Below are 25,874 nucleotides of genomic sequence, written 5' to 3' on the forward strand. Positions count from 1 at the left end.
AAGGGATGGTGATGTAGCCCAGTGGTTAAGTGCTCCTGGGTTCAATCCAATAAATCAATAAATAAGTGAGAAAGAGAAATGTCATACCCATGTTGAGGCTGCTGCCAGCATGTCACAACACATCATTTTAAAGTAAACTATTTTTCTGTAAATGGAAGCAGTATGCTCTAACCTGAAGGTAAAAGGCATAGAGCATAGTACATACATAAACCAGTAACCAGTAACAGTCATGTATTAGCATTGAGGATTATGTACCATACAGAATTGGACATGCTACTCTTGTGTGATTGGCAGCACAGTGGCTTTGCTCACACCAGCACTCCAACAAGCACATGGACGGTGTGTTGCGCTATAACATCACAACAGCCACAATGTCGCTAGGTGACAGGAATTTTTCAGATCCATTATAATCTTACAGGACCACTGTCATGTATGCGGCTTGTCATTGACTGAAACGTCATTATATGGTACATAATGTCATTGGCATTGCTCCCTTCTTTCTTGTCGCCACCTGTGCTTTGTCGATCTCTTGCTCTTCACAGCACTTATCACTACCTCACATAATTCATCTACATTTTAACAGTTTTATTGTTATTATTAACATACCATACAATTCACCTGTTTGAAGTGTGCAATTCAGTGGTTTATAGTATATGTACAGAGTTGTGCAACCATCCCCACACCCAGCTTCAGAACATTTTCATTACCTCCAAAAGCCACCCCATTATCTATCACTCCTGAAGTCCCCCATAGCACCCCCATTTTGACCAGCCCTAAATAACTTCTAATTTTGTCTCTATACATTTTCCCATTCTGGATAGTTCATATAAATGGAATCACACAGTTTGTAGTCTCTTGGGACTAACTTCTTTCCCTTTACATATTTTTGAGATGCATCTGCATTACATCAATACTTCATTTCTTCTTACGGCCAAATAACATTTCAGCACAAAATATATCATATTTTATTTATCCATCCATCTATTGAGGAAAGATAGGGTTATTTACACCTTTTAGCTATTATGAATAACGGTGCTAGCATTAGTACATGGAGCATTCATACACAGCATTTTTGTGTGGACATGTCCCATGTCTCTTGAGTATATGCCGAGGAGTAGAATTGCTGGGTTACATGGTAGCCCGTACTTAACACTTGAGGAATTTTCCAGACTGTTTGCCAGAGTGGCTATGCCATTTTACATTCCCACCAGTGATGTATGAAGATTCCAGTCTGTATATCCTCATCAACGATTGTTATTTTCCATTTTTAAAATTATCACCATTGCTAGTGAGTATGAAGTAGAATCTCTTTTGCCGTTCATTTTGTATTTCCCTAGTGGTTAATAATATTGGGCATATATACTTATTAACCATTTGTGGATCTTCTTTTGAAGAATGATTATTCAGACCTTTCGCCCATTTTAAAGAGCTATTTATATATTCTAGATACAAGGACAGCCTAATTAGATATATAATTTTCAGTGTTTTCTTCTATTTTGCATATTGTCTTTTTAAAGTTAATATACTATTTTAATAGCAGTTTTAGGTTTACAGAAATATTATGAATTGCCTCTTTACTTTCTAGATAGCACATTTGAAACAAAAATGCTTTTAACCCTATGAACTAAAATTTATATTTATGTGTGTGTGTGTGTGTGCGCGCGCGCGCACATGCCTGTAATGTCATAGCTAAGAATCCAATGCCAAGTCTAAGGTTCCAAAGATTTTACCTATGTTTTCTTCTAAGAGTGTGATAGTTGCTCTTACACTTAAGGTTTTGATCCATTTTGAGTTAAATTTTGTACATGGTTTGAGGTACAGAGCCAAATGTCATCCCAACCTAAACATTTATTTTTTAAAACTTCTCTATTTTAAAGCTCCATAAGAGAGGATTTTTTTTTCAGTTTTCCTCAATGTTGTAACTATCCCCAGCATGTAAAACTACCTGACACATAGTAGGCCTTCAATATTTGTTGAGTAAATAAATGGTAATTAACAACAAATGCTATTTATTATCATTATTTTACCCTTTCAACCCCTGTGGCCTTCAACTCCAGCAGCTTAACATTCCAAAGACTAAACAATCTCTCACCTTGACTCTTCTTCCTGGATTTGGTCCTTCCTGGTTATAACCCTGGTCCTGCAAAGGACCTTTGGGTCATTTCAACCCTTCACCTACTGTCTGCAGGCTTCCAAGTACTTGTCCTCCCTCTCTCTGCCTCTCCCCAGTTCCTCTTCTTTTTCTGGATCTTCCCACTCCCTGAACCACTCTGTCCTCCAGGGATCACCTGGGCCCACCATCTTGATGACCCCTGAGGTTCACCTAGATTCTGACTTTTTACCAGGTGCCTTAGAGATTCCCATTAAATCCCTATGAGGCTGTTCGCTCTTGGTATTATCATTATTTTTAATATGTGGACCTGAATCCTAAAAGATGTACTCAAGCTGCCTACAGGTTAATGATAACTTGTTAATGATAACACTATAACCAGGACCCAGATCTTCTGTCTCCAAACAGGAGCAATTCTCATGAGCAAAATTCTTCATATTTTTCTTTGCAAAAGGAAAATTGTATTATATTCTCTGCATGCCTCCCCAAATTTCCAGTCCTCTGCTGTCAAACTATACATTTTTTTATATCTGTTAATTTTTGATAAGTTATTGCTATGTCAGATTCTGCATGGTTTTACATATATTATTATTCTATTCTTTAGTGATTTCTGAGGTTCAGAGAAGTTAATGGACTTCCCCAACGCTACCCAGCTAGTAAAGAATAGAGTTGGGACTCAAACCCCAGTTTTTAACAACCACTCTTTCCTATGAGAAAATCCCCATTATAAGTTCCTTTCTCCACAAGGAGAAACAAACCTAGTCCAAGGAAAGACCATCCATAGAGTTCTCCCTCACTCTAGTGGGGAAGAAGGCTATGCATTGGTCCTTACCCTCTCCTTTCTGAAACAAGGACCCTGAGCCCCTCTCTCCCTGGAATCCTGAGTCTTGTGCTTCCTGCCCTGGCCTGCCTGGTGTTCTGGTCACCCTCTTCCTCCTCCAGCTCTCCTAGCTCCTGAGCCAAGCCCCAGCCTCCTTTTTCCCTCCTACCCCACTGTAGACCATTTTCAAGCTTTCACTCTGAGCCAGAGGAAACCTGCAGCCCTCCCTCCTCCAAGAACAGGAATAGCTCATGGCTCCGTAAAAGCTCTGTCCAGAGCCGCAGTCATTATTTCACTTTAGCTTGTCATGTCCCTATTTTAAATGACCCCTATTCGCTCTCTGCAGCCTGCTCCCTGGCCCTCACTCATGGCAGTGGCTATCTTCTAATGACCTTCTAATGACCACCTTGGACACCTTCAGAGGGGGACTTGCTTCCTGGGCCACCATTAGAGCCCCTGTGTTCTAATCACAGGCTTCACTACTAAGCCTATAGCAGCTCTCAACAACTGGACATTTAATGGAGATGTATCTTTCCCCCAGGATGGCTCTAAAAGCAGCACACAGTTAATAGTTTCTTCCGGCTGTTTTTTCCAAGGTAGGGATTGAACTGGTGAAAGGAAGAAGAAATACTCTCCTTATTATGTCCTAAAATAAATACTTGTTCAAATAAAATCATCGTCCCTGAAATGTACAGGAAAAGAGGTGGGGGTGTTCATTCCTGATTTTGATCCCATTATATTGGGGGTTGGAGGGGACAGGAACTTGAAGTAGATTAGAAGCATAAGGGCCTTAATGCTGGGGACAGGCAAACCATTACTTGATTATAAAACATTGGTATTAGTGTAACCTCTACTCTATGTTCACTCCATTTGCATACTAACTTGCACAAGCGTTCAAATTAATCTGCACCTTACTCTTAGGTCAGATTCCATTTAATTCTCCTTATGATCTATGTGGCCCTATTTATTCCTCTAAATTATCTTGTCTGATCTAATCCATCCCCCTTAATCACTGCTGATTCAGCTCCCATTGTAATCCTCAATGAGAAGATTTAGTGTTTGTGAGTTAGGGCTGGGGGTGGAGGGAGCAATTATCAGGAAAAGAAGGAGCAAAGAAAAATAAGGAAGGCCATGGGCTCTGCTAGCAGAGCATGATTGTAGAGCAATCCGTCTGTCAGAGCTTTTTCCTAAGGGTGCTGAGGGCTAATGGACTATATTTCCTTATGGAGTATTTTTTACCGATGCTAATGGTCTATTTCTTACTGTTTTTTCCCCCCTAATACACTACACTGTAGAAGAAAACATTAAGGAGAACGGCTCTCACAACCCACAATTTACATTTCCTTTCTGCAGCATTTGTTGCTCTCTGAGACACTCTTTGCAAGACAAAATACACACACACACACACACACACACAAACTTGCACTAAACACCATAGACTAGATTCATCTCTAAGCACTAGTAATTACTTATATAGTTTAATTCTAGAAATAATTTTATCTGGATAGCTAGATAGTTGGTAGACAAGCCAGTTGTTCTGTAAAACATTTTTCCTTTTCCTCCAGGACACATGGTTAGACTACATTTCCCAGCTTCCCTTGCATCTAATTGGGTGTGGCCATGCGCCTGAAGTTCTTCCCAAAGTATTATGGGTTACCTTGTGGCTTGACCCTTAAACTACACAAACCTTAATATCCTCTCTCCTTTTGGCTTAAAAGGAAGGATTCTGGGGACTACAGGATGGGAAGGGACTGAAAGCCACGAGAGAGAGATCCTGAGTCCCCAAATCACAGATAGATGAGGGCTATGCTTAAGTACCACCAGGCCAGGAACACCCAGGTTAGACTGTTGTGTGAATAAGACATAAGATTTTATTGAATTATACTACTAAATTTTGGGTTACAGCAGTCAGTCTACCTAACTTCTACAACCCCTACTCTATAAAATTGAGACTCCAAGAATTTATGTGATTCTCCCTAGGTTGGCTGGCTATTAAATGGCAGAGCTGGAATTCATAGCCAGATCTTCTGACTAAAACCACTACTTTTGCCATCATACCACAGCTGCTTCATAATTGCTTCTGTTGCTTTCAAGGGAGCAAAAAATCTGCTGAAACAAGCAATCATTTTATATGAGTGCATTTACAGTTCATTGATGCTGTCCTAATTAGGACCTTAATGAAGATGGCTCTGGGGAAAAGAAACCTAATGCAGGGAGGTAATCAGGGCCAGATCCTGGACATAATATGAGAAGAGATGCTACAAAGTCACCTTTGAGCAACCTTAGCTAAGAATGAAAGCCCACAGAGGTTGGCATCAGGGGTAGAAAATGGATACACTACTCATTAGAAAAATGTAGATCAAATGTGACCCCTGGAAGAAAGGCAACTGTGAAAACGTAAGGAAGAACCCATATCGTGTCAGCTTTTCTCACTATAACAAATAACTCTAGACAGTCAGCTTATAAAGAGAAAAGTATACTTTGGCTCACAGTTTTAGAAGTTGTAGTCCATAATCATTTGGTCCTGTTGCTTTGGGCCTGTGGTGAGACAGCACCATGGTGGGACCACATGGCAAAGCAGAACTGCGCAACTAAGTAGGAGCCTGGAAACAAAAGAGAAGAGGAATTGGGGTCACACTATCCCCTTCAAGGGCACAACTCCAATGACCTAAAGAACTCCTACAAGTCCCTATCCCTTAAATGTTCCATCACTTCCAATACCTTCACCCAGGGGAGCAAGCCATTCACACATGATCCTTTAGGGGTCATGTAAGATACAAACTACAGCACTTTGGAAGTCATTATGCAAAGGCAACATATCAACCCATGGTGACCCACTTTTCTATTTGAAAATTTTCAATTGCTTCCCAATTGCTGTAGCATTTAAAAACAACAATTAAAAACTCCTTAACGTGCACACAAGCTCCTCCATAATTCCCACTCTTACCTATGCAGTTTCAACTCTCTTCTTTAAGAATGGCACAGAAGCTGGGGGAGAGGTATATTATGCTCCAGTAATCTGGACTATCTTCATTCTCAGGGCACACCATGCTCCAGCTCTTTGAAAATGTTGTTTCCTCTGCATAGATCCCCATTCCCAGTCCCAGCCCCATATGGCTCAGGTCTGTTATCATCTCTGTTTCCTGTCTGGATTTGATGCTGTTCTCTATACCCCACAGTCCCTTCCATACTCCTACGTTTCAGTGTTGATTCAGAATGCATGGTTCATTCTTGCCTCCTACCAGTGTATGCAATGTGTATCTTACTTCCCAGAATTAAACATAGCACGTGGAACACAGTAGCAGTAGTAGACAATACTGTCTGGGTGCATGGAGACATGGTAGAATAAGCAGGATTCTAAAGAAAAGTTATTAGTATTATGGTAGACAGAATAATAGGCTCTCCAAAAATGTCAACATTTGATTCCTGGAACTATGTTACATGCTGATCAACCGACCTTAAGACAGGGGGATGATCCTGGATTATCCAGACAAGCCCAATGTAATCACAAGGATACTAGAAGATGGAAGAGGGAGGCCAACACTCAATGTCAGGATAATGAAATGTGAGAACAATTTGATGAGCCACTATCTGCATCAAAGATGGAAGAGGGTCACCTACCCAGGAAAGCAAGTAGCCTCTAAGAAGGTATAAAAGGCAAAAAATGAAAAAAACAAATGATTCTCATGAAGAGCTTCCAGAAGGAAATATTGGCCTGCCAATACCTTGATTTTACCCCAGTGAGATCCATTTTAGACTTCTGACCTCCAGAACTGTAAGATGATATATTTAATAAATAAATATAACTGCAAGATGATGGGCTCATTTTAAGCCACTATTCATGGTCATTTGTAACACATGCAGTCAAAACTAATCTCGGCCCTTTTAAAGGTTCCAAAGGAGACAGCTGCTGTTCATTTGTTCACATTAACTGAACATCTGTGGGCAAAGAGCTGTGTTAGGACCTGGATAGATTCAGGGCTGCATCAGAACAAATCCTGACCTTGAGGTCTGTCTTTCCAAAGAATTGGAGTGGGGGAGGTAAAAGAGAGTAGAAAAGAGAGAAGGAGCTGCATAGAAAGGAAAGAGAACTTGAACTTGTTTCTGGAAGGTCTCTCTTGACCAACAGAAACATAGAGAAACAGTTAAGGAGGCTACTTGTCCCTCCAGTATAAGGTGCCTTTGAAGGCAGTCCATTGTGGGCTCTGGATCAGGCTGTCTGAGGAGCCCAGAGCATCTTACATATGGAAAAAAAGCTGTCCTACCAGTGACAAATCTGCAGAAGACAAGGAAATCAGGATTATGGAATTGCTAAAGTCAGAGTCACTCTTATCCAATCCCATTATTCTACAGATGAATTATCAAGGCTAAGATAGAGGAATCTCACCCTCATTTCAAAGGCCATGTCCTTGATTCAATCTCTGTGGTGGCAGTCACCACCGGTGTCATACTTAGTGTTTGTGGTTGCCTAATCCCATTGGGCTGTCCATTTATCAAAGGCAGAGGCTAAATCTGATCCATTCTTTTACTCCCTTTAGCAGTGACAGGAATCAAAAACTGAACATTTGTTGAATGAATGGATGTAAGATCCTAATAGAAAAAATCCGATAGACTTCCCAAATTGAGGAAAGAGAGAGAAATAGCATTTTTTCCTCAGTAAATATTTATCACACACAAAAAAGTTCAGTTTTAACAAGTTGATTCAAAGGCATGTTTTTTGTTTATTTCAAAAGCTGTATTTTCCTATTCTGCTACATTCCTGGAAACCCAAGTTGTGGTCCTCATCCAGTCCCTTACCAGTTGTGTGACCTTGTAGTGGTATGCTAACTGTTGAGAGCCTTGCTTTCTTCATTGGGAAAGTGTAGATAATAGAACCTATCTTATCAGATTGTTTGGAGGATGGAAAATAATATCTGCACAGTCCCCCAATGCCTAGCACACAGTAGATGCCCAATAAATGATAAACCTTCAGAACATCCTCCTAGGTTGGGGTTCTACCCTTTGCACTCAGCTGGGAAGTGCTGACTCCATCAATATAGAGCTGCTCTAACCTGCCAGGTTCCCTCTGGTACATGCTGCAAAAGCAGAAATCTCCATCCACCCTCCTTTTGCTTGAAGCTGCAGCTACCTCTGCTGTCCTGACAAGCTGAGGGAGTGCCCTGATCCTCTTGAAGCCTATGCCTGATAAAAGATTCACCCAGCCATTATCTGCAGAGATAACCTAAAGTGTAGGAAACTCCTGTCTCTCAGCAGATGACTCCCCTGCATCAATATGTAGTAGAGTCACTAGTGAGGTTGGATTCTGACATAACATTTTATGTCAAAATGTTAAACTAAAAAGTCAAACCACCTGTTATCCCAGCAGCCAGAAGGCTGAGGCAGGAAGATCACAAGTTCCAAGCCAGCCTTAGCAACTGTGAGGTGCTATGCAACTCAGTGAGATCCTGTTTCTAAATAAAAATATAAAATAGGGCTGGGGATATGGCTCAATGGTTGAGTGCCCCTGAGTTCAATCCCTGGTACAAAAAAAAAAAAAAAAAAAAAACTACAACTGTATATAAAGTATGCTTCTAATCTTATAAAAATGTAAATATATCCAGATACACAGGTTCAAAAGAGAAAAACGGGAAAGAAACAAATATGTAATTATTACCTCACTGTGGTAAAAGTATGCATGTTTTTTGTGTTCTTATAAATCATTTTTTAAATTTTTTTTTACTTTAGTTGATTTATTCATTCATTTATTTATATATTTATTTTATGTGGTGTTGAGAATCTAACCCAGTGCCTTTTATACATGCTAGGCAAGTGCTCTACCACTGAGCCACAAACCCAGCCCTATGCATGGTTTTTACTGGTTGATTTTGTGCTTATGTATTTTGGAAATGTTTAAAATTTGCATTTTGTTAAATTTACAAAGACAAACGTAAGGAGACTTGCTTGTCTGGCTATTCCTCAGAGAGAAGGCACCATGAAAAACAGTTCAGGTGTTACTTACAGGCCCAACATCACGCTCTCCTGGGGCTCACCCTGATTTCTTGCTAGGCTTTTTATTCCATCCTGGCAAATGCACTTTGGCTGTCTTTGCTCCAATTCCACATATCTTTTCACTCATAGTCACCCCCTTAGAACAGTCTCAGGGCTCTTGAACAAGAAGCAGCCATTTCTCCTCATTCACTTCCTCTAATCCCCTCTTCCTCAGGAGGCCTCCAAGGCCTGAAGACTGAAATGGGAGTTTTCTTCCACCCCCTGCCAACTCCATCCCTGATTCCCCCTCGTCCCACTTCCATTTGCGTATCATTCAACTGGATTCTGCCAAAAGTGAGATAAGAAAAATGAAAATTGGGACGGTAAGTGGGAAGAGGAAAAAAAAAAAAGGAGGAGAGGAAACCTGTAACATTCAAAAGAAGCAGGACTAAATTTGCATAACCTTGGTGTATCTAGGCCACTCTTCCAGCAACTCCAAACACTCCAAAGGCAACACGAAGGAATTCAAGGGGTTCTCTTTTTTTTGGCCCCTGTAGTTGGAGGCAGAAGAGTGCGCATCTGAGGGTAAACAGAGTCTTCAAAGAAAAACAGTGTATCCCAAGGTCCTCTCTGACAGGACCCAGCCTCAAGGCAGGCAATGATTCCCCTTTCCTGTCCCCAGAGCCACACCTGTGGTGAGCGTATTTGCCTTGGCCTTTCACATTCTCTGACTCATGGGTTTAATTAAATTTTCTGTCTATGTGTCTTTTAATACACTCTTTTTATTAATAATACCAGCTGTGGCTTTAGAACTGACTTGCACACCACCCAGACTAGAGACCCATTTATAATCTGGAACATCAGGGGCATGATGACCGTGTTAAAGGCCTTACTTATTAAAACAACATTATAAGAGAATCCCTAATTCTGTACAAGGTTTTATTTTTCAGACCTGGGATATTTGTCTCTCTTCTTGTTGCTATTTCAGGGAAAAGAGCTGCCAAATGGAGTTTTTCCGTATTTGACTTAAAAGGGGGCAGGGGCTGAAGCTGATCCTTATTTTAACATCGGTGCCAACAGCTGGCCTGAAATAAGTGTTCACAGCCAGGTTTTTGAATTCCAGTAACCAGGAGCCCATTATGAAAAGACTCCTACAAATGTCTCTCCCTGAGGCCTCTGGCCAACTACAGTGGAAAGCTTTGAACTTGTCTGGAGCCAAAAAGATCTGAGATGGCGTGGAGACAGACAGGGTGCTGGCCAAGAGCACAGTGGGCTGAGCTGGTCCAAAGCGGGTCTCTCTCCACAGCTGAACTTGCCAGGGCACTCCAGTCCAGGGCTGGGGCTGCGTTTCAGAACAGTTTCCTGTTGATTGGACCACACTGCATTTAGGGGGAGGTTGGCCAACTGGTCTACTTGCCTGAAGAGGCCCAGTCCAGACAGAGTCGCTCTCCCTTGGCTGCTCTCTTAAGAACCTCCCCTCCTTGACTTTTGGAAGCAGCCCTGGAAGCCTTTTTGCTTGACCCCAAACTCCTCTGTGAATAAACAGGATGCTTGGAAAAGCTCAAGATGGCCAGGGTCGGCTACGTTGGCTATTGACTCTCACTTGGAGAACAGCAGTGGTAGGTTCTCTGAAACTGCTTCCAGAGGCTCTGGATACTGCCCAGACATCTCAGATTGCTGGAGCCAATCACTCTTTCTTTGTATCTCTCTCTTTCTCTCTCTGAATTTGAACTGGCTACTGAAGTTCATATTGGTAGAGGTGAGACAGACAAAATGCATTTGCTTTTTTAAAACCGTACTACTTTTATTTCTTTTTCAATTAATTTTTATTATGCATTACGATTATAATAATAGTGGGATGGGACTCAATGTGATGTGCTAATACATGCACATAGCATAATTGAGTCTGTTTTGTTCCTTCCTCCCTTCCCTTTGTCTCCTTCCACTGCTCTTCTGGTCTCTCTTCTATTTTCATGTGGATGTTTCTTATAAGATCTTAAGATCCCTATTCCCAAAGGGATCAGAGAGAAAGGTGAGTTCTGTAAGTGGGAACCTTACTCCCTTTACAGATCTCAAGGCTGCAGTAGGACCCCAAAGAAGAATCCCCTGTTCGTGTTCACGTCTGAATTTCCATTGGACAATGTGTTCATGTGTTCCCTATTGTTCCTGCTGAAAGATGCAAACAGTGGACTATCATACTGATGAGTGCAGCAGTGCTCCCCTGGAGCTCTGTTAATCCTACACACAAAGGCCTTAACATCAGAGGAGGAGTAGGATAAGGGAAAGCTCAGGCACAGGGAGACAGCCACCAGAGCTCTCCCGCGGGGAGGGGAATAAAGGTAGTGACTGCCCCAGATAGAGGCCTCCTCCCAAGGCTCTTTCACAGCTCGCCTGCCTGGCTAATGCCCAGGCTTAGCTATGGCCATTTTCACACAAACCCATTCTTTGCTGCTGCCAGAGCTCCTTGAGAGTGATCTAGGGCCACAGGATCCACCCCTCCCCTTCTGTCACTCTCAGAATCTGCTACTTGTTCTAGGGCTTGCAGGTACTTTTGCTGGTCCTGCTGGTCCCCACACAGCTGCACCTCCAATCACACCCATTCTTCAGTGTCCTACAGCACCCATGCTGGCTTTGCCTGGCCCTCTCTGTAGTCCCCAAGCCAGTGTTTCTCAGTCCTCTCTGTCAACCTCCTCTATAGCCCAAGCCATGCTGTGGAACTCAGGAGTGAAACATTCCAGTTCAGAAGAGCAAACAAGGCCTGGCAGCGACCACTGCTAGGGCAGCAGCACTACCCAGGGCCAGCCGCCCCCCCTTTCTTGTGCACCTGATGCAGTGTAAACAAAAGAGTCCCCATGATAGTGACAGAGTCCAAATTTAGAAAGCAGAGCATCTGTGCCTACAGTGGCTGCACCTTGGAATCAATGGCATTTGAGGCAGACAGATTCAAACACACATTGATAACATGGCAATTACTATGCCTGAGGATGACCAACTGATGAGCTTGTGACTGCCTTTCTCTTTGTATTCCTGTCCTGGTTTCTGAAAATAGTGACCTTAATCTTAAAATGCACCTGTGTCCTGCTCTTGTGTTCAATTTGACATCAATGGATTCCTTCAAACTGGTAACATCTCTATGTCACTTGCAAAGCTTTAAATCTCAGAAGAGTATAAAGCTTTTTTCTGTTCTCCCAGATCTTCAACTGATTTTTCTTGGAATTTGGGATTTGGAAAAAGGAATTTTGTGTACATGCTGGGAAGGCATTTTTATAGGGAAAGACTAGACAGGATGTGCCCATGGCAAGGCCCCACGGGCTCTGGAGGGGAGATAAGGAGAATTTAAGGGAGGAATAGTGGGACTGGGGGACAAAGCCCCTGTGTAAATAGGAGAGCCCCATCTCCTCCACCCAGCTTTGACTAGAAAATGTATTTGAAGCAGAGCCACCAGCTCAGTTCATGAAGAACTTTTAAAGAACAAAAGAAGATCAACAAGTTATTTTCAAAGGATAAATCCTGACCTAGCCAGTATGATCTGTTGGAAAAGGAAAACATTAGAGAATATTGGCATAACTGCTTTCACCAATTAAAGTTACACTATACATATTTCTTGTCATAAATTTGACTCTTCTGCCTGGGATTTTTGTTGTTGTTTTAGGTATTTGTTTTCTACAGAGGACAATAGCTCCATGGTTATATTGAGCAATTTGGTTTTTATAGCTTAAGGATGACAGACTTGCAAATTGCAATCTTTTGGAGGGGTGGATGGTAATGGGGATTGAACCCAGAGCCCTCTGCATCCTCTGCCCTTCTTATTTTTAGATAGTCCCACTAAATTGCCAAGGATGGCCTCAAACTTGCATTTCTCCTGCCTCAGCCTCCCAAGCTGCTGGGATTACAGCGTATACTAATGTACCTGGCTAGCCTTTTAATCCTGAAATAAATTCACTCCTTGAAATTATATTTGCTAAAATGTTTAGAAGAGAAAAAAACTGTGATTTTGAAATTATAACTTATAGTCATGAATTGATTTTACCCACAAATTCAGGTGATAATTAACTCACTATGGTATTATCCACCTAACTATTTTAGGTAATCTCTATAAAAGGACTTTACAAATTTTCTTAAATTTAGGAAATTAGCTAAAGCACATTTTCCATTGTGGAAATGTATTATAAGTACAATAAAGGGACTCTGTAAGAGATTAAAACTGCTAGAATCTCCATTTGTTACGATTCGGCCCTCAGCCCTTCCTCCCTTAGGTCTCACGTGGATGAGAAGTTGTGCACCCTGAGGTTGGGATATGTAAGCCTGATGCAGATGATGCAAAGGACCTGAAGAAGGACAATCAGGCACATGATGGCAGTGACCCAGTCTCTAGGCCCCCTTTGGAAAAGTGACAGAATCCTGGGGTGATAGCTGCTATAATAAAGAGAATGGTGATCCAAATTGCTTCCCTGGGGTTCCTGCTTGAAGTTGGGTTGGGGAAGAACAAAAAGAGTTGCATTTTCACTTTGGTTTGGGACAGGTAGAATGAAAAAAGGAGCCACGCCTTTCACTTTGGGGTCAAGAAGAGAGAGCCATGTTGTAAAGTGAACTGTGGCTCCCTAAGACCTCCAGGCATAGTGTCCCCCTGCGGCCCATGAGGGAAACATGAGGCACAGGCTTCAGAAAAGCCAGAGGTAAAGGTGGATGGAGAGGAAAATGAGCATTGCAAGACATTGCAAGTTGTAAGAGATTACCACTGTCTGGGTCAGAGGGAGGGAATGGGCAGGACCATGGTTCCAGAAATCCAACTCCTGGTTACAAACACAGAAGGACTTCTCTGTGGGGATTTGGTGACCTTTGAAGTTCCAGCGTCATCAACAAGTTTAATACCTGTCAATGTTTAGATAGCGCTAACTTATGTAGAGCACCATCATTCTCAAAAATGAAAGGAGGTGGGGGAGAACAATTAGTGAATCAGTGAATAGGGATGATAAACTTGCAAATTGCAATCTTTTGGTGGTTACCAAGGGAACAGTTTCCTGACTGGGCTAAAGTCCATCACAGAGACAACCCTCATGAGTCCTGACCAATGAGGGCTGGAGGTAGCAGGTGACCAGAGGAACAAGTGATGGTCAGACTTTTGAATGAAGGAAGCCAGCCCACACCCTCCTCCTCATAGCTGACCTGCTGGATCAGAGCCTCTGGGAAGCCAGGGCCTCAGGTCTGTCTGACCATCTAATTACTATGTGAGAAAATTACAGATTTCCCCTTAAGAACAAAAGACACCAACGTTGGATTAAGCTGCTATTTCTTAGATTAAGCTGCAGTTAGTGGGAAGGGATATTTAATGTACAAGAGTCCTTCCTGATCCGAGGGGGATCTATTCCAAAACTCTCAGGAGATACCTAGAACCGTGGATCATACCAAACCCTATATAGACATTTTTTTTTCCTATATATACCTATGATAAAGTTTGATTTCAAAACTAGGCACATGAGATATTAGCAATAATAACTAATAACAAAATAGAAGAAGTATAATGATACAAAGTAATAAAAGTTATTTCAAACTTATGAATTTTTATTTCCAGAATTTTCCATGCAATACTTTTGGATCCCCATTGACCTCAGATAATTGAAACTGTAGAAAGCAAAACCCTGGATGAAGTTTTGCTTTCAATAGTTTATCTAGGTAGGCAATTTTTTGTTTGAATTTGTTTTAAATTAAAATGTGTTTTATTTTAAAATAATGTCAGACTTACAGAAAAGTTGTGAGTACCCAGTACAAAGAATTCCTGCATACCCTCTACTATGTTCAGCCAGTTTCACTTACCTACATTTGTTTTACCATCCCCTGTTCGACCTTTCATCCACATATGTAAAATCTGATCATGTCCTACCCCCAAATCCATTCAGTGATTGTTTCATAAAATCAAGGACATTTTCTTATATAGCCAGTGTACAATGAAATAACATAGATACAATACTATTATCTCATCAACCAACCTGATTCCAATTTCAGCAATTATCTACTGGTGTTCCTTATAACTGAAAGGGGAGAGAAATCCCCTCAGGTCCAGAACCACACATCACATTCAGCTGCTGTCTCTCTTTCATCTCCTTTAGTCTGAAAGCCTCCAGTACTTCTTCAACTTTCATGACTTTAACATTTTTGAAGCATACAGACTATTTCTTTTGAAGAATGTCTCTCGATTTGAGTTTAATTGAAGTTTCACAAAAATTATAAGTTCAGGCTCTGCATTTTGGGCAGGAATAGCCTAGAAGTGATGCTATGTTCTTGACACATCATATCAAGAGGCACAAGCTGTCAATTGTCCAGCTACTGATGTTGATGTTGACTGTTCAAGTAACATGGCATCTGCCAGGTTTCTCACCCATAAAATTACTATCTTCCCGCTGCTGTAATGGATAAATATCTTCTGGGAAGTTACTTTAATTATATATTTTTGTGTACATACATTTGTGGTGTATGCATGCTTTTCCCATTTCTCATAACCCACTAGTTTTAATATCCATTGGTGAGTCTTGCCTGAAACAATTTTAACTGTGTTCGTGCCAAGTTTTGATTTCCTAATTTAATAATCCTTTTAACAATTATTCGTTGGCATTATATTGTAAGGAAGAACTTTCCCTACTCCTAATTCATTCTTTTATTCATTTGAAATATCTCATGGATTCTTATCTTATTCTTTGGCTATTGTGATCAATATTAATTTTAATGTTCAAATTGTCCCAGATTTAGCCAGTGGAACCCCTTTCAACTTGGTTACTGTGGGTTGTAACATATCCTACCATTCTTTGAGAAGTTTCTTTCTTTCAACACAGGAAGATATTAGAGCCAGAGCCTTAAAATTAGCTATTTCTCTAAGGAGTCCTAATTCTAAATATTTAGAAACGAAGATCTGAATGTCAAATGCTAGGTATGCTCAGTGTATGTGTGTATGTGCAGAGAAGTGTTCATCTAAAGTAGAGATATATGGCTAGATTCACTTACTTTTGTTTATGATCCATTTTTGGTTTCTATATTTGATTTTTATGTATTTTTATTTTGAACATATGAAACATGATTCTAAATGTCAAAGCCACAGAGAAAAAAGTCTACTTATGAGAATGCCACTCCCCCCGCATCTCTTCTATCCTGTTCCCCGGTCCTTGGCACCCTGTTCCCAACTACCACCATCCATTGTAACAATCTCAATAGTTTCTGGTTTATCCTTCTCAGGTTTTATTTTGCAGAAAAGAACAGACACATGTATATTTTTTCCTTATTTTCTACCTAAAAGATACATACTTATAGATGCTAGTTTTCTTTTTCCACTGAGCAAAATATACACGTAATCACTCCATATCAGTTCAGAGAGATGCTCCTGGTCCTTTTTACAGCCACCTAATACCCTACTGTGTGGATTTATTTAGCCACCCTCTGAAGCTTGGGTACACAGTTTACCTCCAACATGTTTCACTTACACCTAGTACTGCAAAGAATTAGATATTGCCAAATACCAACTGAGATTGTGCCATTTTACATCCTCCCATCAAGAGACTGCCAGTCTCCACATTCCTCCCATGGAATGGTGCTGTTGTGTTTTTTGTTTTGTTTTGTTTTGTTTACTTTTGCCAATTTAAATGAAAAATTATCTCAGTTCACTTTTAATTTTCATTTCTCTGTGAATGAGGTCAAATGTTTTTTTATATGTGTAAGCCTAGTGTGTCTTTTGCCTGCTTTTCTATTGCATACAATTTTTTTAAGAGAGAGAGAGAATTTTTTAATATTTATATTTTAGTTTTCGGTGGACACACATCTTCATTTCATTTTTATGTGGTGCTGAGGATCCAACCCAGCGCCCCGCACATGCCAGGCGAGCGCACTACCGCTTGAGCCACATCCCCAGCCTATGTACATGCTTTTTAAAACCTTTGTTCTCAATTTTATTTTCCCTTCAGTTTGACAGGAAGAAACCAGAAGTAATACATTTGCTTAACATTTAATTTTTTAACAATAGGATCTTATTCACAATAATTCTTACTTGTTGATAGTCATGTGTTTGTTCACTGTGAAGTTTTGATCAAGCTGCATACTTAGGATACACTTCTAAAGCTTATTTTTAAAAGTCTTAGCCAATTTAATTCTGTGCCAGATTACCAGTGTCTTTCCTGCCTAATACCTAAAGGAAACCTGATGATTCCCAGGTACCCCTGACATGGGACTAAGGAAAAAGCAGCCTTCTTAGCAAGGCAACCCAGGAGTCCATACTTCCTGGGTAAGCCCACAACATAGCACACACCTGGGTCCCTAAGATCTCACCAAAACGTGGTAGCCCTGGATAACTACAGGGAAGGATCTACCCAATGAACAGACATAAGAATCCTGGTTTAAAGTTTTTTTGCCTGCAAATCCCTTCTTTGTGCCCCAATAGGTGATGGCTATCTGTTCTAATCCTCATTTTCTCCATAATTTTGGGGGGCAATAGAAAGAAATAGGTGAGATCTAATCATCAGACATTTTGAACAGATTCACAAGGAACTGGATTTTTCTACCATTTTCTGTGAACTGTCCCTTGAAAAGCTATGATTGGGTGAGGTTCTTTCCCTCCTCTCCTCAGCCTCTGCAATCTCTTTTTCATGGGAAAGACAGGCAATTCTAATAAAGCTGTCATGGGGTAGGGAGCACACAAATGGAGGAATTTGTTAAAGTGACTGGTCTACTTGTTGTATCTTTCAGAACAGTCCAGAAAGGAGAGGGAGGTCATGCCACCTGGATGGTGATCACACTGCCACTGGCATGAGGAGGACCCAGCCTCTCACGTGGAACAGACTGGGGAGTCTCTGAGCAGCTGAGCTGGGGAGGAGGTGTGGGACAGGTGGCGATAGTAGCTGTTGGAATGAAGGCTAAACAGCGTTGGTGGAAGTCAGAGATAAACTTCCGTCCTCCTCCTCCACTTTCCACAGAACAAGCAGATGAGACGGGCTATTTCAAGGAGTTTCCAAGAATGGCATTTGATAGATATCACGATCTTCCAAGGGAAGCTGGGCACAAGGCATCAGTTTCTGCTCCGGTCCTCAGCCGTGGTGCCCTGACACGTGCACAGGACTCCACGTCCTGGGTCTTGCACGCTGAGATCACAGTAAACACACACACACTCACCTCCTTTCCTTCACCCTCTCCCACATTGCACAGCACTGGGGGTAGATGCCATTCCAGTTGTGAGAATTGGTGTCCCAAATTCAGACTCTGCAGGCTCACTGGACATCGGTCTGATCCCAGTTTCTGATGATGTACTGTAATTCCCACGTTTGCGTGGTACACTTCTGCAGCACAAGCATGTAGGCCCCAGAAGAGTGCTTCCTGATCTCCAGACACCGTTTGGTGTCCCTGTTTACGATGGCTCTTCCCTGGGTGGGAGGAGGGAGAGTCAAGGTGATAGCAATAGCACAGCATCCCCCTGGGGGCCTGCTCTCTGTGCTGTGGTCTGCCAGGGTCCCTGGATCCTTTGCAAGTTCCCCAGCGAGAATGAGAAGCAATGTGTGGAATTCAACCCCCCAGTGCTTTCTACATCAGCCCTGCAGCCAGCTAAGCCCACAGAGCTGAGTTCATAAGCACCATGGGCCTCCCTGGAGACTGAAGCAGGAGGCCAATGCTGACTGGCCTAACACCATGACATTTTGTTTTCAAATTTGTCCCTCTTTTCTGTCTCTCCAGACCTGAGCCCATGGAACCCCTCAGGCTCGCCCTTCCCTTGCCTTCCTCTCCCTCCTCAGCAGTGCTCCGTCAAGGACCTGGAGCAGAAGCCACATGGGAGGAACTCAATTTACCTTCTCCACCATTCTGGGTGGCAGCTTCCTGCCTCTTGTCATGGGGGCTTCAACAAAGTTCACTACTGGGAACACTGTGGGCATCAGTGCTCAATAGTCAGGATTGATTCCCTCATATACAAACCAGGTGGCCTTGGGCACCTAACCTCCCCAAGTCTCGATTTCTTCATCTGTAAAATAGGTTTTGAATAAATTTTAAAGTTTAAAATTCGTGTTAATATTGATTGAGCATCTGGTGCCTGACATATGAAAGATGCACAACGAATCTGAGACCATCTTGGCCCTGTCCCTTCTCATAGGGAAAGAGGAAGAAGGGTCCTCCTCCATGCTCCTGTGTTCTCCCTCTGACCTCCACCCCTTGCCCCACCTCTTTCTGAACTCTACATCTCAGCACTTGGCAATCTTGCCATCTGTCCAAGCTGAGCCTGCATCTGTTCCTAACCCTCTCACCCCCACGCCCCTCTCACCCCCATGCCCCTCTCCAATCTTTGCTAGAATCACTCCCTAGTCTGTGTTAGTTCCTGGGTCAGGGGCTTCTTCCTTTACTCACCACCTTCTGCTACCATCGTCAGAGTTCATGCATTCGATGAGAGGTCCATTGAGTCACCTGATCACACTGTCCCTCAGATACACCGTCACCAGGGCTTTTAACAGCAAGGGCTGCAGCTCTAAGATCTCCAAACCTCTGCCTCCCTGCTTCTCACCTCTCACAATCACAAACTACTTCCAACAACCCCTGGTCCCCCCAAACCATCTGACCTATACTCCCTGGGTGCCCCTCCACCCCCCATTCTCAGGGCATTCATCCAGTGTCGGCCACGCAGGGCTCCTCTCCAGGTTCTGGAACTTCTCCACCACCCACCACTCCCTGCTCTCAGCCCCTGACCACAGAGGGCTTCTGGACAGAGTCCACCAACCCGGCTCAACAAGGCTTGGCTTGCCCCTCTGTGTCACTCTTCTAGGCCTCTACAGCACATTCTGTCCCTGGATCCCCACCCTGACACTTTCAGCAAATGTCCAGAAGATCACACTCCATTTATATCTTCACCTGAAAACCACCAGTGATCCACAGGATGCTGCCTCATGGATGATCTCAAAGGAGCTGCCTGTCCCTGTCTCGCCAGTCAGTAGCCTGTTTGTGCTCTGAATCAGCCACCCTTGATGCTAGCAAACATTCTTCCAGTCTAACACCCTTATTTTATTTCTCCCTCTCTGCACATTTATTTTCTACTAGCTTTAAAGATGTCATAATGTTAGAAGGAGGGGAGGATCACAAACTCAAAGCTCTCCTGCTTAACTAATATTTAGTGGTTTTGCCCCTTTTAAAAAATAAAAGTCATCAGACTAGAGTGAGACATGCATACCTATGTTTATAGCAGCACAATTCACAATAGCCAAACTATGGAACCAGCGTAGGTATCTACCAATGGATAAAGAAAATGTGGTATATACACACAATGGAGATTTATTCAGCCATTAAGAAGAATGAAATTTTGTCATTTGAAAGAAAATGGATAGAACTTGAGAACACCATGTTAAGTTACATAAATGAAACTCAGAAAGCCAAGGGCCATATATTGTCTCTCCTATGTGGAAGCTAGAGAGGAAAAAGGTACAAAAAACTTTGGGTGGGGGAGTCTCATGAAAAAGAGAGATCAGGAGTAGAGGAGAGGGACCACAGGGAGGGAAAGGGGAACTACTAGGGAGTGATATTGGCCAAATTCCATTGTTATATTGTGTGCATGTAGGAATACATAACAACAAGTCCCACCATTTCATACAACCATAATGCACCAATAAAAAACATGAAAAAAAAAAAAAGAGAATCAAATACCTAAAAAAACAGGAAGTAACACACAGTGGTTGAGATTCTCTGCTTCAGTGCTGCACAATTACTATGCTGTGTAATCTTGGGGAAATGGTTTGACTTCTCTGTGCCATAGTTTCATCATGGTTCAGACAGAGCTGTTAAGTAACACTTCTCTTATAAAAGACCTTTGTCTTACAAGGACTAAATTAGATAATGTTTAACCCAATGCCTGGTTTATAACATACACTCAATAAGTCTTGGCTATTATACTGTGATGTTTTAAACAAACTCAGTGGCCTATTTTCTATTTTCTCTCGACTTCCATGTGACTTGGGCTCTGACAGCACTCCCTACAGCACCTGGCTTCTTTTAATTGTGTTCATCTGGATCTTATGCACTTTCGCTCTTGTGTTTATTTAGGAACAGTTCGGCCAGAATTTTTAACGGATTTCTGTTTTTGTTTCATTTTCACTTTTACAAAAGGAATATATGCTTATTTTAATGGAAAAATTATATTTTTAAAAATTAGAACCACTCATGATGGTATAACACTGTACTTATGGTTTTTATATACTTCTCTTAAATTAATATTATGTATATTTTCTCATTTCATCATTTTTAAATAACTTTTGGAATACCATTTGAATATCTATATGATATTCACTCTAGCAATGAGCAAAAATCCCTACTACTACTGGATATTTCATTTTTCCTGACATTTTGCTATGAAAATATCAGGATATATTCTACATTAATCATGGCCTTCAATCTATATTATTTCTTAAGATATTATCCTGAAAACTAATCAGTTCCTTTAAAAGGGTCATAGTTAGTTGTTGGTGTCAGAGCTCTTCCTATTGTGTTAGTCAACTTTCCATCACTATTGATAAAATACACAAGGTAAACAACTCAACAGGAAGAAAGAATTTGGGCTCATGGTTTTAGAGACTTCAGTTTGCGATTGCTTGACTCTGTTGTTTCTGGGCCTGGGATGAGGAAAAAGATCACAGCAGGGAGCACATGGTGAAGAAACGATGCTCACCTTACAGTGGTAAGAAGGCCAAGAGAGAGGAAATTCCAGGGATAAGATATAGTCCCCAAGGTCATGGCCCAAGGACCCACTCCTTTCAACTAGGTTCCATTTCCTAAATTTCCATAATCTCCCAATAGCCCATCAAAGTATAACTTCATCAATGGCTTAATCTACTAATGTAATCAGAGCCCTCTTTATCTAATAACTTCCCAAAAGGCCTACCTCTGAACATTGATGTATTGGGAACCAAGACCTCAACATAAGCCTGGGGGGCCTTTCAGATTCAAATATAACACCTGTGTGCAGGCAAATTGCTATTGGAGCCTTTTTGGTTCACTCGCCCACCAGCAAGGTGTGAGCACCCACAGAGCTCTCTTTCTTAGTTGTTTCTGGAACCCTTAGGATGGGTGTTCTCCTCCTCCTCACTACCAACTCTAGAGATCCTCTTTGTGTCATGGGCTGTCACTTTGTCTTGACCTTCACCCACATACCCACTGTTTCAACTGCATCACTACTGCCAATGCTAGGCTCCTCCTATCAAAGTCCATGTGGCTGTAAACACCCCATCTCTGAATTAGGTCCCTTCTCAGTCACTGGCTTTGGCTCCCTTGTGCTTCACAGAGAGTATAACCTTCTCTGGTTGATTTAAAACACAGAATCATGACATTGGGAGAAAATAGAGGGATTATCTAGTCTGATCACCCTCTCAATTCCAGAAAATATTTTTAGTGACTTTTTTTTTTTCATGCTCAGGGTTTATTTTCAAGATTCCCACACATAAACAAGAAATAATACAGAGATTCTGCTTATCCTTTACTTTGGTAACTTTTTAGTAGAATGAATGTGTAAGTTGTGCTACAAAGTAAATAGAGCACAAGAGAGTCCCAACGTTTAGCCAAATATTGTTTTCATATCTAAAAGGATTTTGATTCAGATATAAAATGGATAGGAAGGACTAGATAGGAATTGACTCAAGATGAACCAAAAATTTGATAATATACCAGGAACCACCTGATCACCTCCCTCTTAACTTTTGAATTGCTTGGCATAATGGTCATAAAAAGGGACCCAGCCTGGACATCGGAGCATCAGGCAGCCCATCCCTGGATGTGCTACAGAGCAGACCTCACACTCAGCCCAAATTTCCATTCTATCATCGGCCTCAGTCAGCTGAGAAGGCAACCTTCCAAATTTCTCTTAGGAAGACAACTTTTTAAATATTTGGGATGCATAATTATCTCTTTTGGATAAATAGTGAGGCTGATCTGGCTACGACACATCTGTCACCGCACTGACTCAACTGATCTTGCTGGATAAGCAGATGTCCCCCTCCTCCTCTTTTCCATGCCTAGTGCATTCCTCCTAGAGCTGCATGCTCTGTTGAAGAGGACACCCTTCCCCAATAGAGGAGGACTGCTCTTTGGTCAAGGATATATGAGTAGCTGCACTCCCCTGCTAGAACCTCCAAAGGAGCTCTTAGGAATAAATGGTATTTTTAATTCCTAGGAGATTTGGGATAAAGTATAGATACTAAGGGAATCAACAGGTAATATTTGCTAAAGATTCTATGTGTATTTGCTATTTTTAAGTACTTGTTATATTTATGGAAAATTAGCATCTTACAAATTAACCTTTTGATAGCAATTTTAAAATGTGAGCAAATTAAATTTCTGATTGCATGTTGAGATTTCACTGACTTTTTTTTTTAATTTTTTATTGTTGGTTGTTCAAAACATTACAAATTTCTTGATATATCATATTTCACACTTTGATTCAAGTGGGTTATGAACTCCCATTTTTACCCCATATACAGATTGCAGAATTACATCAGTTACACATCCATTGATTTACATATTGCCATACTGGTGTCTGTTGTGTTCTGCTGCCTTTCCTATCCTCTACTATCCCCNGTGTATAAGAGACAGCTTCTCTCTCTACCCCCTCTACTGTCATTCATTTCTCCCCCTTGTATTATTTTTCCCTTTCCCCTCACTTCCTCTTGTATGTACTTTTGTATAACCCTGAGGGTCTCCTTCCATTTCCATGCAATTTCCCCTTCTCTCTCCCTTTCCCTCCCACCTCTCATCCCTGTTTAATGTTAATCTTCTTCTCCTGCTCTTAGTCCCTACTCTGTTCTTAGTTACTCTCCTTATATCAAAGAAGACACTTGGCATTTGTTTTTTAGGGATTGGCTAGCTTCACTTAGCATAATCTGCTCTAGTGCCATCCATTTCCCTGCAAATTCTATGCTTTCGTCATTTTTTAATGCAGAGTAATACTCCATTGTGTATAAATGCCACATTTTTTTTTATCCATTCGTCTATTGAAGGGCATCTAGGTTGGTTCCACAGTCTTGCTATTGTGAATTGTGCTGCTATGAACATCGATGTAGCAGTGTCCCTGTAGCATGCTCTTTTTAGGTCTTTAGGGAGAGATTTCACTGACTTTATAAGCACTTTGGAAAACATTTAAGAGACTCAGGTTCACTAAATATAAAGTCAGATAATCAAAGTCCTTAAGAAAGTAAATTTAATGTTTTAAATTAATTTTATCAATTTAATATATTATGTATTTTATGTATTTAAATTTATAAAATATAGTCTATAACAGTTAAATAAATTTATTAAATTGTAAAAAAATGCCCTATTAAAATAATTAAAACTTGCTAGGTTTAAAGCACTAAGATCATTAAAGACATCAAAAACTCACATTTAGCACACTAGGCTTACCAGATACTCAGATGTGCTGTGCTTGGTGACTACAGTTGACAGAGAACTCAGCACTGTGTGAGGCAGCCTGTCCTGTTCAGGACAGCTAAGCTGCTGGGCCATCAAGAAGTACCCCCTTTGCCCACAAGAAGTCCAGTTTGGGACTATTGGGAGAAGGTAGAACCTTTAAGAGAAGAGTCTAGCAGAAGATCTTTAGGTGATTGAGGATGTGCCTTCAAGGGGGACTGCAAGACGCCAGTCTCTTCCTCTTTCTCTTTTGCTTCTTGACTTATGATATAAGTGAGGTCTACTCTACCACATGCTCCCACCCTGATGCACTGCCTCACTACAGACCCAAATCAAATGGACCAATCAATCATGGACTGCAATCTTCAAAACTGTGACTCAGACTAAACCTCTCTTTATAGGTTGATTAGCTCAGGTACTTGATGTAAAAGACAGAAAATTGACTAGCATGCTCCTTTTCCTTAGGAAAACAGCATCCACTTTTCACTAAGCTCAGCAATCCTAAGTTTGCCAATCTTTCACTTCTTCCACAACCACTTATTGAGAGCCTGAAATGTTCCAGATGTTATAACAGATGCTAGAGAGAAAACAACAAGCAAAATCCAGACCCTGCCCTCCAGTTCTCAGATGAGTGGTGAAAAGAAACAGGAGAGCAGGCAGGTCGAAGAGATAATGAGACAAGGGGGGCCTGAGAGCACAGAAGAACCCAGCCTATTCCTGCAGGGTCATGGAAGGCTTCCCAGAGAGAGGCCCTGTCTGAAGCCAGGGATGCACTCTGAGGTTGTTCTGGTGAAGAGGTTGGAGGAGAGGGAATGACATCTGAAATGGGCCTAAGGTAGGGGGAGCATGCCTCTTGCTGCAGTGCCTGCAGTTCCATGTCATTGTAGCTTAGATGGAGGTGACAGAGACTGGGAAGGCATTACCTCTCCTCCTCCCTCTAATTGATATTGTTCAGGGAGACTGGAATGAAAAACCTCTCTGAAATCATAAGGAAATTTTTGCACATAGGTGCCTATACATTTAAACTGCATAGCTAGCAGCAAATCATCACAGAGGTTATTTGCCTTAAAAAGATAGGACTTGCCGAAATAGATTGTCCATGATTTTTAAAATGCAGCACCTGAACTTTCTGCAGTACCAATCACAAACCATAACCTCCTTCCAACAGGACATCACAGACTAATGAAAGTGGCCAAAGAACACAAAAATTTTTGAAGCAGCCCCAACGTGGGGCAGGTTCACACGTAGACTGTGGTCAGCCGAGTCCTTCATGTCATTGACACATGAACTCTGCTAGATTCCCGCGATCCTGTTCTTGGCCATTTAATATTGAAGTGAAAGCCAGGACTTTTGCAGTAGTCCCTGTGGGATTTCAGCCTAGTCCTCTATACTTTGACGATCATTAAAAATAAAACTAATTGCAATGACTAATATTTATCAAAAACTCCTATGTGCCAGGCACCATGCCAAATGCTTCACAATCTTCTCTCATTTAATCCTCCCGATAGGCCCACAAAGTAAATACTATTATCTTGGTTTTATAGATGAGGAAACTGAGCATCAGAGATAGTCAGAAACTTGCTA

General features: G+C 41.5%; 1 protein-coding gene across 2 annotated transcripts in view; it reads right to left on the reverse strand.

The window, feature by feature from the left end:
• Nucleotides 1-5,150: 5,150 nt before the first annotated feature.
• Galnt8 (polypeptide N-acetylgalactosaminyltransferase 8) overlaps nucleotides 5,151-25,874 on the reverse strand; it is a 69,058-nt gene continuing 48,334 nt past the window's right edge. The window contains exon 11 of one of the 2 annotated variants that reach the window (XM_048787665.1): nucleotides 5,151-5,533. In XM_048787665.1, coding sequence (XP_048643622.1) covers nucleotides 5,522-5,533 — 12 coding nt within the window. In that variant the 3' untranslated portion in view covers nucleotides 5,151-5,521. Of the gene's footprint in view, nucleotides 5,534-16,931; nucleotides 18,293-25,874 lie in introns of those variants that run through there. The other variant, XM_015500630.2, reaches the window with a different exon arrangement.

The sequence above is a fragment of the Marmota marmota genome, unplaced genomic scaffold, assembly GCF_001458135.2.
Source record: "Marmota marmota marmota unplaced genomic scaffold, marMar, whole genome shotgun sequence".
Classification (NCBI taxonomy): domain Eukaryota; kingdom Metazoa; phylum Chordata; class Mammalia; order Rodentia; family Sciuridae; genus Marmota; species Marmota marmota.